The sequence below is a fragment of the Haliotis rubra genome, unplaced genomic scaffold (assembly GCF_003918875.1).
Source record: "Haliotis rubra isolate DU_JTF1 unplaced genomic scaffold, ASM391887v1 Scf468, whole genome shotgun sequence".
Taxonomy (NCBI): Eukaryota; Metazoa; Mollusca; class Gastropoda; order Lepetellida; family Haliotidae; genus Haliotis; species Haliotis rubra.
Genome location: NW_025767155.1, coordinates 320931 through 335085, shown reverse-complemented (window position 1 = coordinate 335085; position 14155 = coordinate 320931). Strand labels below are relative to the sequence as shown.

Below are 14155 nucleotides of genomic sequence, written 5' to 3'. Positions count from 1 at the left end.
CAGCGACCTAAACATTTATGTACAAACAGCTTGTATTTTATTTTCATGCACGAACAAGAGATTTATTTCAAGTCCATAAATCTTCCAGCGCCAATCATAAAAGACTTAAATAACAATGAGAATCTGCATTAACATTAAAGAGATTGTGGAAAAGAAACCCGAGAAGGTCATAGCATCATTTATGCTCTAATGGTATGTTCACTGTCTTGACAATGACACTTAAAATATTACATATTTTATCTGCCTTACAATTTCAAAAGCACTAAGCTGGATCACACTTATGAAATGAACTGTTACTTACGCTGCATACGGTAACGCAGTTGCTGTGGCAGCTAGTGGAGTGGGATGCCTGAACGCTGCTGCAGCTGCTGCAGCAGCGGCAGTGTAAGCACCACGTGCAGCTAGTCCTGCAGCTGCAGCCCGACCTCGCGTCAACGCGACACCTCGGAGCGCAGCAGCTGAAAATGGCCATGGTCACAAATATATTAGATCCCAGAAGACTCACATACCCAGGTTCTTCCCATACATGTGATGTTTTATATAAAGATGTTGTATGCACTGAATGTTTGACGAAAAGGGCAGTGTCTCATTAACATTCATTTTTCAAGTTACCATCAACCACAGAGCAATATTTTAACAAAGTCAATTTTTTTTTTTCAAATGTAAATAATTATATACTCATTAAATGTATGTAATACAAATACTGACTACAACAAGCATTCAAGCCAAATTATTTCTTCTTGATGATAGTAACTTGAAAAAGGGAGGGTAACTACAAACTTCATACAGTCACCAGTTTTTGATCAGTTATGCACACTTTCCCTACTCTACGCCATTCCCATTCCAAACAATTACCTTATTATGTACAAAGTGGGCTACAGGCCTTCAAAATTGATCCATTCAGCAGGCTTCACGTAACAATCGCCGGGAATTATGTTAATATCACATACCGCTAAAAATTATGGTAGAGTAGGCTAAAATCTATCCAATCCATGTATTTTGTTTTCCACTCAAGAAAAAAGCAAATAAAAACTTTACAGGGATTCATGACTGTTACGTCACTCCACAATGAGCATTATTTACAAATAACTTGAAGCCTGTTTATAGGGCAAGCACTGCACATCTTCATCACCGATGCATCATCAATGTTTTCACAATTCCCAAATGCATCACATTCCCCACGGGCGTTCACTCATGTTGTAGACACCCTAACGAGGGGTCCGTCTTCGGCAAAACAAAGACTATGGTGACCTCCCCTTCAGGGATATCTAAAACAAGGCTCCCAAACTGTCCCTATTAGACGAGCTTGAGGAACAATGTGAAGTTAATAGTTGGCAATCATGCTCCCTATGGACGGGGACCGAGACAATCAATACTTGTGGGTCTGGTTAATGGACTGGGGCTGAGGGCATCTTCTAACCCCTTAAAGTTGTTGACCAGCCCAGCAGACGATGCAACCCTTCAGCTAATTTCTTGAATCCCCATGCAAACAAATGATTGTATGGTATTAATCACACTGTGCTGGACGTTCTGCCTAATAAGATAAACAGAAAATTTGTCTGACTAAAACCGATAACCATGTGTAACTTATGCTACACGAATGCTCACATAGCTCATTTCCTAGAGTAGAGGGTATGTAAATTGATAATAATCTACAATTTTGAGCCCACTAAAGACAAATAACAATTTTACAGTCTGAGAGTATTTAACAATCAGATTATGTCCCAGTCTTATCTGGATACATCCTTTTGAATATGAACTAAGTACAGATAATATCCTTTCTTATAAATTGGTTACAAATAATCCTTTCAGGCAAATGTGCAAACGCTGAAGGAGTTCTCTTAAAAAAATCAATAAATTTTGGAGTTCCAGTAGCAAAATCAATTGGACAGAGGCCAACAGTGTTCTCCCTGTGGAATCTGCTTAACAAATAACCCACGCCAAGAGACCTTCTTAGTCCGGTATGGATGTGGGATGCTAATAAATTAGATTTTGGCATTAAAGCAGCTCAGCAAATGAGCCCGGTGAGCAATGTTTGAAATCAAGGTTACGTGTCTCAATTGACAATGTGGAGGGAAAAGAATGCAGATAGTTTACCATCATCACATCCAGCAGTCCACATGCAGGTCTTATGTATGCAGTGACAAAGCACGCGCATTGTGTTAATTAGAAAAAATGCCATATCACATCATTCGAGAAAAAAATTACCATCCATTGAAACTGGGTATCCAATTAAAACTTCAAACCCTATCATGATGGTTACAGCTTTTCAGCTGGTTAACATCCATGTTTCAAGATAATTGCAAAATCTTGTGAATGATGTGACTCAAATTACAATGACAATAATTCTTTAGTGATTCAAATTTGTTAAAAGGATACCCAGTTTAGCATTTTATCTGTGTACCATTCATTTCCACGACCCTTGCAGGAATATACTCAGCAAAATGATGGCTCCACTACATGTGGACACAACCCATACAGAAACGAAAAAAATAATACTGAAAATACATATAATACAAGAAACACGAGGCACTGGGTAAGTAGTGGGACTGCATGGATAGCCTTCAAGCTGACACTTGACAATAAAACTCCAATGACAAAAGCTGCTGCATATGAAGGAACTGGAGTGTTGTGGGCTAGTCGCTATCTGCACCCTTCTCTCTCCACACAGAACGTGGTTACTGGCTTACCATTGGGGATGGTTGGTGCAGCAGCTTTTTTGGTCATGACACGGGCAGTGGCATTGTTAACCTATTTCATAAAATTGTGGAACGTTAAAATTTAGCATTCTTTTTGTCACAAAAATCACAAATCTTCAAAACATAATGTGGACCTCTTTCCTCATTGCCTTTCGCACTTTAATAGTTAATAAAGAAAAGATGTTTTACAATTTGCATATTACAGTTGTGAAATTTTGAAATGTTGTATAATTACAAAATTATTCATAATTGTGTTACAGGCAATTCAGAATGGCATGGCTCTCTTTGAAAATGACTAATATAATTACAAAACTTGAGCTGTCACAATTAGAAAGAAATATGACGACTGAAAAGGTTAACCAGGGGAGAAACAGTTTACGCTGGCTCTCATTAATGTAATAATTGGCGACAGCCTTATGAAGTTTTTCTATTAAGTGCCAATTATGATTTCATTAATTACCTTGAAAATGCCATGAACTGCCATAATTTGTATGTAGATTACCATTTAAGCAGATAAAAATGGTAGCCATGTCAGGTCCACATATTAAAGTATCACACAGCCAATCAGCAACAAAAAGTAGGAAAATTGGGCTTTTTCTAATTTTGAAATATGCAAAGGCAATTGTCAAATTCTGCAATTTTACATTATAAACTGTTTCATTCACTGTTTTCAGTTAAGTCTGTGACCTTTAATCTTGCACTGAAAGTGACCTTTCACAGTCGCGATTACAGCCGAACTTGCAGTAGCAGCCACTGCTTGCCTACCAATTAGCCCGATTTTCCATCAAAATCTGGCTAACACCCTCAGGGCAGTCAGGGAGCAAAATAAGAGAAACCCAGTTCTATCTAACCAACAAACCGTTCCCATGGATACCGACACTTAGGACCAAAGTTTAAAGGAAAATGAATACAATCATGTTCAGCTTGCTGTTGTGTCCACTGAGCGACCTCTGATCTCAGAATATGGAACTCAGCAATACTGCTGCAACATTGTTTATATGCCACTTTATTATCTTCATGGAATTTTACATCTGGACATTTCTGAATGAATTTGCTGCATAATGTAACAACAGCTTTAAATGTTGCAGAAATAATTACGAAATGCTTCCCACAGATTACCAGTGAGGAATTTGTAAAGGAAATTCTAAAAATTCTTTACATTTAAGTGGAACGCACGTTAAGTAAACAAATTACGCTGAGGAAGGCATATCATCTGTTTACAGCGGAAAGCGCAACCACAAGTTAGAGCCGTCATAACCCTAACATTTGTCAATTCTTATTCAGATTGGAGTCAAGATCTACTCGGTTTCCATGGTGAACAGGTCCCTGATGGTGTTGGAGCCAGCCAAGAAAGCTATGATAAGTGCACGCTGCATGTATATGACCCTCAAATAATGGAAATTGCCCCATCTAGTTGGATTTGCAGTCTCAGCTTAATCAAATTCTCTCGTTACTGGATCAAATGCCTAACTTCTACAGTCATCAGGACAAAAGTCAGAATTTGCTGGCTATTTCTCGTTTAACTACAAAATCCCATGTCCGAAAGACAGATTTCCAAATTACAGGACAATGGAAGCCTAGTCCTTGTGGGGATATTGAATAGACAAGTTGTCTCAATTTGTCAGGAAAATATTTCGTTAGTTCTACAAACCGTTCAAATTGGCATTGATCTGTGAAACATATCTGGTTGAAACCCTGTCTTGGAAATACATGCAGTGTGCACTGTCAACATGAATGCCCTTTTCCTCACATACTAAGCTAGATTGGATGATACCGGTTAGATTTATGGGGGTATTTAGCTGAATGAATACCAATGGACATTGGACATACAATGATGGAAGTCTCCACTGAAGATTGGTCATTGAAAGAAGCATGATATTACTTCTTATGACGAGTAGCTGCATCTGAACAGACCTCCTTCCTTCAAACTAAAATACTGTAGAACTGTTGTAAACACTAGCACGCAATGTGAAACAGGAAGCTCGGAAATTTGCAAATGTTTTCTCCGTATGGACATTATATCTACAGTGACAGTGAGAGTACCTTGTACAGTCATACAACTATAGTTTTAATATTTTTGTTAGTCTTCGTGTATCTTGGCTGTTGGTCCAGCATTATGTGCAACTAACAAAGAAACTATCAAAATCTCGTCAATTATTCTACAACTATCACTGAAGTGAACCAATACTAGCTAAGATTAATCACTTTCAGTACTACAGAGAAGAAGGTCTGTCTAGAATGGCTACTTTGGACATTACAATATGGGCTGACGACGAATCACGTGACCATACTTTAGCGTATCTACCTACCAGTTAATCCCCCATTTATCTTTGCATAGGTGCGCAACTTTTCGCCTTTCCGCTTTTTTACCACTAAGGGAATGAAATGAAGCCGAAGATTGCACCTTTCTCTAATGTGAGGTTCTTATATAAAGGATAAACACGTAAAAAGTCATTAAAAATGGTAAACACAATCAAAACAGCATCAAGAAATGCCAGACAAATGTGAGCTATGCAGAGTTAAAAGTTGATATGAAATTTTCATTGGCGTGCATAGGAATGCATGGTTCTGACACAGACAAACATACTTGTCCTCTATTTACATAGAAGGGGGCCTAGTCACCCATCTTCAGGACTCATTTCCGCCACAATACGCTGACAAATCCTAGGCAGTGAGAAAATCTCTTAAGAAACACGATTCTGATATTTTGGAAAACCCTAAGCACAAGACATTACAACAGTACACGACATACACTTAACAGGCATTTCTTCATACTGCACAATGTAGATAGGAATACTTAGCGAGTCTCATTTGTGCTACCACAAATAGTAAAATACTCATGCAGGCACCTCTATCTTTCGTCCCTCAACCACTGTGCCGTTCAATTTCTCTCGTGCTCGGTCTGCATCCGAGCTATTTGCGAAAGTTACGAAACCGAATCCCTGCATGCACAAGGAAAATAAGGAGCATGCATTAAAATCGTGCAAATCAACATAAATTATATGGCATTTTTATTGTCAATAATTCATCATGCATGATTTTCATGTATGATTTCTATCAAATATATGAAATGGGGGGTGAGGGGATAGCATGCTTAGAAACTAGAAGCGGCATGCTTCTTCATGCCTCTAGGCCAAATATACTAACAGATGCCACCCCAAAGGGGACGAACAATTTCAATACTTAAGGCTTAGGGGCGGGGGTATTAATTTTTGGTGCTTCCAAGTCAGTTAGTCAATTTTGTTTAATTCAGATTTCAAAATTCAAATATGCTTGTGAAAGTTGTCTGTGTGCCTTTAGTAAATTCACAAATAAACTTTTCCCGTAGAAGTCCAAAACAAATTGAAAGAAAATGCAAATGCATTTGCAGAATATGAACGAGTTAGAATGAGTCAAAGGAGTAGAAGCACAACATTAGCAAGTGAGGAAATCTCTATTGGCGCCCAGAGACCTCTGTTAAAGAGGGATATACTACAATAAGAGAAGGCTTGCAAACAGATGTTATATACACCTTGTATACACTACACTCAGGGGGCAAGGAGCACGGAATGCTGCAAGGAGCATCACAAACAACTTTCCAACAAGATTTGGTAAGACAGCACGTGACACACAAACTAATTTGAAAACATGTAATGGAAAATGACTTATAGCATCAGTTCATTTACCTCCCCTTACAAGAGCCGGCAAGGTGAGGGCGCTTCAAAGTAATAACGATTAAGTGAAAACTTGATTTCTTATCAATTTGATATTTCAGATATGAAACAGAAAGTGATTCAGTTAAAAAAAGAAAGCTTTCTAAAAAAATTCAAATATTTCGAAACTTAGAAACATGATTTTATCATTGAAATACTACAAAGCATTTGAATCGCCCTCTCCCAGCACATGCTGCAAAGGAGCAGTACATCTTCAATATTTAAACTGCTCAATATACAAGGCAGATGAAATCATTGACATACAATTTTTACATATGCAACATCCTATTTGAATAATAAATCAGTGAAATATAACATTAATTTGAAAACATTCAATTTGTTTCAAGCTTAAGACATTTGGTCTTGTATACATGTCAGTGAATAGACAATGAAATTTTGCAATAAACATGAACTCATGTTTCTCTTCTTTTAGATAAACCCCAACTTGGGAAACTGACAATATACAATATATATCACACTGATCTTGATGCCAAATCAAATAATTTCAAATTCATAATAAACATACATGTATTTAGACAAATAAAATCATGGGTAGAAATACAACTGCAGCAGTCATAATTAATTTTGCATTCCACTGACAACGGAAAAGTAAATAGCAAGAAATCACTTTCTCCATAGACATGTGGTTATAAAAGTGGCGCCAAACAAACGTGATAACCAACCAGATGACTCCTCATTGCATCTTCACCATGTGTATTTCCTGAATACATCTATCACAATGTATTGACCATCCACACCAGATGTGGAGCACCTGTGAAAGATCTCCTGTTACAGAAAAGACTTTCAGGTTGCTGATAGGTATTGATCATTCCTACATTGTCAACAACAAGGTAACACCTTTCACCCAAGGAGGGAAACGGCCACAGGTGTAAATCACTCCCTTTATACATTGATTCGAGAAGAGTGCCATTGGAAAAATCATTTCCTGTAAATAGTTTAATTCATGGACTTTGTGAGGCTATCCCATAGTAACACTTGTGTATTGTGTATACTGCTGCGGTTGTATTTCTAGTCGATACTCAATGTTCAATTACCATGTATCTGATGTTTCTTTTCATAACTGGTAATTTAATAACATGTGCCACACCAAGTGACGTCTGAATGTGATTTGTAATCAAAACAAGACTAAAATATACCAAAAGCTCACAATAGCGAGAAATGTCACAAGTGGTGCCTTATTATATACTGAAGGGAACAAATAAGAACACACATGAAAGTACATGTGTCCCTAAATTTTCCCCCTAGATTTTCCCCCACAGTGCAATACAAAGCACGTGAAGAGGACTGGGAAGGAATATAGAAACACTTGCACTCTCATGTGTTCCCTTATTTGTTTCCATCAGTATACTAACCAAGTGTTGCTTTCAATTTTTGTAATTTAGTGATCACAATTAATTCTTTTCATTTTTGCTTTTTAACTTTTCTTCTTAATTAATAAATAACAACAATGTTCTCTTGGTATGGCACAGTACTGCTGTCACACAATAAAGGATATTGGATGGAAGGAAATAACCTTACCTTTGATCCCCTTTCATTGAAAATGATTTCCACATCTAAGATTGGGCCAAACTGTTGTTCGACCAGAATGAAAGAGAGAAAAATTCAAATTGAGAAAAAGACATCAAGCTTTCCAATTTCCTTTGATATTCTGCAACATGTAATCGGTTCTGCATACAGCATCATATGTATTGTTTGTTGTTTAATGTCGAACTCAGTATTCCACTGCCCATGGTTCTATATATATTATGAATATCATTCCTTTTAACTATGATGACATTTCAGTGAGGGTTGTCACATTCAGCATGGTAAATTATATTATCCATAAAAAGAGCTTCATGTATCGCTGAAAGTTACTCCTTATTCAAACCATACTCACCCCTAAGAGTTGGCGCAAGTCAGCTTCTCTGAACCTGAATGGAATATTTGATACATGCAATCTCTTGGGTCCTGAGTTGGGTCCTTGCGAACCCTGTGGCTGCGGAGATGACGGCTGGATATCCCCTTCCACGGGCAAGTCTGTTTGCTGAAATACAACAAGGGACCATTAACACAGAGAAAGAGGACTAAGTCAAGCCATTATCATTAGTGAATCATATTACGGATTTTTACTCTAGGAAATGTTTTCTTGATATACATGTTCTGTTTTCTCTCATATTCTCTGATAATGATGTTGAATTATGACATTGAAACCACATTTAAATTATGTTACACATTCGTTAAGTTTATTTCTTAGTTGAACAGTTGAAACCACACAGTGCATTGTAACTGTGACATAAATAAAATCAGAATGTATATGTTAATAATACAAAGCACATTGGTTAGTAGTGGAAACCAAGAAAAAAGCAGTTAGAGAAAGAAATTATAAGAGAGATGATACATAATATAAAAAGGACACTCCAATTTTTGCATACCTCGAATGAAGACAAGCATCCAACCACTTATTTGAAATGCATCATGTTGTCAAAGCAGTTTATTGACAAATTATAACTTATATGTTTTATACGTTTTGGGTATAGATCCTTGCACCACTGTAATACTAGACAAATGATTCATCATGTCGTTATCATGTTTCTACATCATCCATAAACTGCCTGCATATCAGGGTTCTCAGCTCAGCTCAGCCATGGAAGCTGACAGGTTTACAGGCAACAAAATGCCATTATTTTCCCCAAGAGCCTTAAAGTAACATGAGACTATGAAACCTTACAGTTATGAACATCATTTTCAAATGTCAAATGTTAGCAATTCCTATTTCTGAAGAAGATAAACTGACTGTAATATGCTATGGGCAAGCAAACAGAGCTTCTTCTCCGTCAAACACCATACATGACCAAAGGCCAGTAGTGACTCGCTGGGAAGAATCTCTAATTCCGACCACAGCCTGCCAGCTGATGAGTCACCCACTTCCATAAGAATGGAGGCAACAATGCTGTCTCAACGCCAGTGTCAAATTGCCTAAAATCGCTGCAGACATCAGATGGCCTCGAACCAAATTAAACTTCCTTTACTGATCAACATGACAGGGGTCTAATGATTCTCTATACTGAAACTTGATAACGCAAATAAACTGATACCAAGCATCCATAGTTGATAACTGAGACAAAATTTCTTTAACTGTCATAAGGGAGAACTGGCATGCATGGATGCAGAGAAGCAGTTAGTCCACAAAAATTAGTTAGTTTGAAATGACATAGTATTGTCTGGGAAAGTATTTCTGTAATGTTCCTCTGCAATTTTTGTGTATGCTTACAAGTCATTCAAGGCTTGTATGTCACCTACCATCACCAAAACATTGCTAAAGAAAATGGCAAGTAAACAATCTTTCCAACCTTGCAGCAAAAATACCACAAAGTCTACAGACTCCCTTCACGAAGCCATTTTCTGGCTGGAAGCCAAGCTATCATCTCTGATGGTATGCAAGTTAAGATGATATGAATATGCAGTGAGATGGACATCTGGTAGGCATAGGAGACACACGCAGAGAATATAACAAGCATATATGTCATGCTTAACAACCATGTCATGCTTAGCACACTATGCACAAACTGCATACATTGCCATGTGATAAATGTTAATAGTCTAGTGTTGTAGCAAGGCTTAATGCACATTAGAGGAATAAATGTTGCAAGAAATAAGGACAATTCCTTTGATTAAATAACTTTTATACACTTACGAGTGAAATTATGGTGAGAATTGAGACAAATGACTGACCTTCTGTACAATTCTATGGAACTGACTACCATGGGGAAGGATGGGTTAACATGGTAAATATAGTGATTGTAATCCCACATTTCTAATGTCATGTTATATGAAGGGCATAAATTTTTTTCTACATGCAGAAATTAAGTTAGTACAACCCAACACCAATCAACCAAAGAACTCCACCAAATGAACGATTACGAACAACAACAAGCACATCTATAGTTCATGCAATGGTACTTCCAGACTGACGACGTACATTAAAGGGCCGAGCTGCCCTTACCGTCTGCTGCTCTATTGCTCCATTGGGCGTGACGGCAGCAGGCGATGCGTACACGGTGGTTGGAGGCTGCTCGGATGCCACACTTGTGGCTTGACTGGCGACAACTTGATGATGGTAGTCTTCGAGGCTGGTCACCCCTGGGACTCCTGGGACTGTTGGCACGCCTGTAATGCCCGTCACCCCGGGCACCCCCGTCTGTGGATATGTGTATGTCGGAGTCATCTGGTTTTGCACCATGTGCTGAAAACAGAGAGAGGTTCATTAGTATATAGCAACAACATCAAGTTCACTCACAGAACGCTAGGATTTCTTGAAACCAGGATTAAAACATCTTGAATCAAAAGTTCAAAATACACAAAACTTTGCGAAGTTATGTACCGTCACAACATCCATGATTAGATGGTTGGTGATCTTCTCACTAACAAACTATATCAGTCACAGAGTCTACAACATGTGGTAAAAGGCAGCAACCATGTTTCACTTCCCCACCAGCAGATTTGACTGCTCAGACTGAGTGTTTATTGACACGTAAATTGGAAACCACAGCGAAGGGGATGGTTCCTGTTCCAACATGGCTGATGCCTATCATCTGACTGTTCCTGCTATCATGATGATGCAGAAAGACCATGAATCCAAGTACTACTACAGTATAACTAATATCCATTACCACATTATGCAGCTACCAATGTTTGCAAATGGCATCACATTCTCCTACAACATGTTACATCTAATGGATCCGGTTACAAATTCAAGAACAGCTTCACAACGCCCCGTGTGTTTCCGCCATCGTGATGCATCTACCCTACTTATTCTGACTTCCGATTAGGCACACAAATTAATTATTGAGGTCCATGCATGAAACTCCTTTTCCCTGTGGTGTCGAAAATGCAGAAAAACGCCCGCACAAATTAGACCCCAATCTCCAATCAATACTTTCAGCAGTTTCTGTGATGCCTGCTATCTCGTGAGGAAACTAATGAATGGAGGCAAAGTTTTAAAGACAACCATATCACTTACATATTTTCACACTCTTTACGAATTAAGAAGTTACACTTTTAAAATTAAGGAGATCAATTATTTATGTTGAATCACCAAAGCAAAAGATTTTCATGAAGACATGTCATGTGCTGATGCTGTGAACTGCATGCTTTCATTTCCAGTAACACAATTCTGTTGATTCTGATACATGAATATTCACGAAAAGCCTGTTAAAAACACTGATGGCAAAGCTATGAAGTTGCAACTTGATTTGATGATCCGGTTTTATGCGGCAAACTCAATGAATATAAATCATGCACAAGATAAGCATTAGAATAATTGTTCTTCTAGTTTCACATTTTGTAAGCAGTAAATCATAATTCTACTATTTGTAAGCAGTTCTATCCCATAAATATTAAATGGCCTGATATTATTGTACTCACCCACATTTGATGTTACCAAAGTCAAGAGTTTGGATGAAGAGTTACTACTCAATGTAACTGAACAAGTTCCTATCTACCACACTGCTAGGCATTGAGAGGAAGGAAACTACAGCACACTGCCCTACCCTCAAACAGTAGTCATATTCATTACGCATCGCTTGAAAATGTTAATAATGCCTCCTTATGTCAAATATACTAATTCAAATGTCAAAAATAATGCCATAATGCCTTGCTAATTTGGTACGCCAGTTGCAGTTATGAACAGTTAATTAAACACAATTACCTAATTACAGAAAATATCTAATTTCGTATTCCAACCGTGACTATTGAAATAATAAGCAGATTGAACTCTGTATTTATTCCATGAGGCACAAGCAGCGGCCATTTTCTCCCTGCCATGTGTGCGATAAACACAGTGATTGACCTAGATCCTCCGTGCTGATATAACATCAAGATCATACATACATACCAGACGAATATTCCGACAGTCTTCCAGACCAACTTGAACACCCTTTTCCATAGCAAATATACCCATCCTGCTGCCACCAATATTCACACGATGGACTGGCATTGGAAAGCGTTGGTAATTTTCAAAAGTACTAGATGCAATAGGCACTCCAACACAGAAAGCAATTAGAGTCAGTGGCAAAAACCCAGGGGGATGGCGAAGCTCACACAATTATGGAACTGGAATGCCAGGTCCCTCTGCCCCCCTGTCAGCCATTTCTGAGGGTCATGGGCTTAGTAACTGATGAGAATGTCAAAACATAAATTATTCATAATCAATGGAGGCGCACACATCTCTATTCAGACTGCCCCTTACTATCAGACAGCTCTTCCTCTCAAAAACATTGGACTGTCTTTGTGGAACACAACTGCTCGCTGAGACAATTTACTGATCGGCAGGGGAAACAGCAATTGGGAACTTCAATATCGATATTTGGAGGGTTGGGGAAGGAGTCTGAGCATTGATATCTAACTGATACTGACCTGGGCAAAGGAAGCAAGAGCTGACTGGTGAGCCATCTCGGTTGGAAGAAGCATTTCCATGTTTCAAGATATGGGTAACAAGTACAAAGAGTCTTTGAAAATCAAACCTGTCTTAGTTACAATTGAATCTGACTAATCAAATACAAAAACTTAATAACCAAGATGGCAAGCCTTAATTATGTCTTAAGGAAATGTTGCTTGTGAGATGCAGAGGTCAACTGAGGGACGCCCAAATCTGTTCCTGTTTTATAGGGATGACCAGACAATAAGCTGGGCTGAGCAGGAAACAGACTTTGACAACTCACTGATTAGCCCCCACTGTGACACACACACACACACACATGTGCTGCTCTGTATATGTACCAATATACTCCTGCCTGACAATCTGGACTCTCCTTGCACTCAGAATTAATTAGCACTTGCAACGTGTGTATATCAATATCCTGGGGGGCGATCACCTGGAACAATGTACCATCAGTGATACAGCAGGTTGTACACTCTTTGTCAAACACAATCTACTTATTACCACTCTGTTTGGATACATATGAATCAATGTTTCTCCCTTGATATGAGCTAGCAATGTCATTGGCATCATCAATTTAAAGTCCACAAATGTGACACAAGTCTTTGGTGATGGCTTTGAAACTTGAGACTAATCCTGTGTTAATATTTCAAATATTCTTGGTATTGTATTTGGTGATGTATACAAAAATGACAAATCCAATATGAGCTTATTTCCCATCATATAACATTTGTCAGCAGGTGGGATAGTGTCATATAATGATGGCCTTTTCCACTCAATATTCAGCTCTGTCACTCCACACGATCACTCCATCATACTATTTTCTTCAAACTCTGCAACACATCGCCATAATCACCAGTTCATCTGCCTATATCACAAGTAAGAGTGCTGTAAATATTCCAATTCCCCTTGTTCTGGAGCTCTCTCTAACAGGATAGACACAAATAGACACAGGATCACAACTTATGACAACAAATGACACATATAACAGCTGTCGCGCTTTGCAAAATGACATATCAGCACAGCCTCTTCCATTGTTCTCAACGCTGTTTCCATAGAAACACTTTTAAATTGGCTGACTGGGCATGTGCTCATATTCATGCAGCAATAATCAGTAGATACATCCTTACTATGTATGTATCAACATAAAATCAGTCGTGATATTGATCTTGAATTACAATACATCATACACTGGATGTAATTATGCTCTGTCCTAAAGGCGATTGGTTAACTGATAATGTTTTACAATCGTAAAGCACTGATGACGTATAAGATCAGAATTACTCATTTTTCATCTAAAATTATTGTTCATGATATTACAAAACATG

The 14155-nt window shown here is 38.2% G+C and overlaps 1 protein-coding gene across 18 annotated transcripts in view; it reads right to left on the bottom strand.

The window, feature by feature from the left end:
- LOC124290509 (RNA binding protein fox-1 homolog 1-like) overlaps window positions 1-14155 on the bottom strand; it is a 97023-nt gene that overhangs the window by 4473 nt on the left and 78395 nt on the right. For 10 of the 18 annotated variants that reach the window (XM_046727229.1, XM_046727230.1, XM_046727233.1 and 7 more), the window contains exons 2-7: window positions 10371-10634; window positions 8289-8435; window positions 7931-7993; window positions 5549-5641; window positions 2691-2751; window positions 302-458 (exon numbers count right to left, since the gene is read on the bottom strand). In XM_046727229.1, coding sequence (XP_046583185.1) covers window positions 302-458; window positions 2691-2751; window positions 5549-5641; window positions 7931-7993; window positions 8289-8435; window positions 10371-10634 — 785 coding nt within the window. Of the gene's footprint in view, window positions 1-301; window positions 459-2690; window positions 2752-5548; window positions 5642-7930; window positions 7994-8288; window positions 8436-10370; window positions 10635-10772; window positions 10898-11061; window positions 11133-11815; window positions 11923-12284; window positions 12499-12805; window positions 12896-14155 lie in introns of those variants that run through there. The other 8 variants (XM_046727231.1, XM_046727234.1, XM_046727239.1 and 5 more) reach the window with 7 other exon arrangements.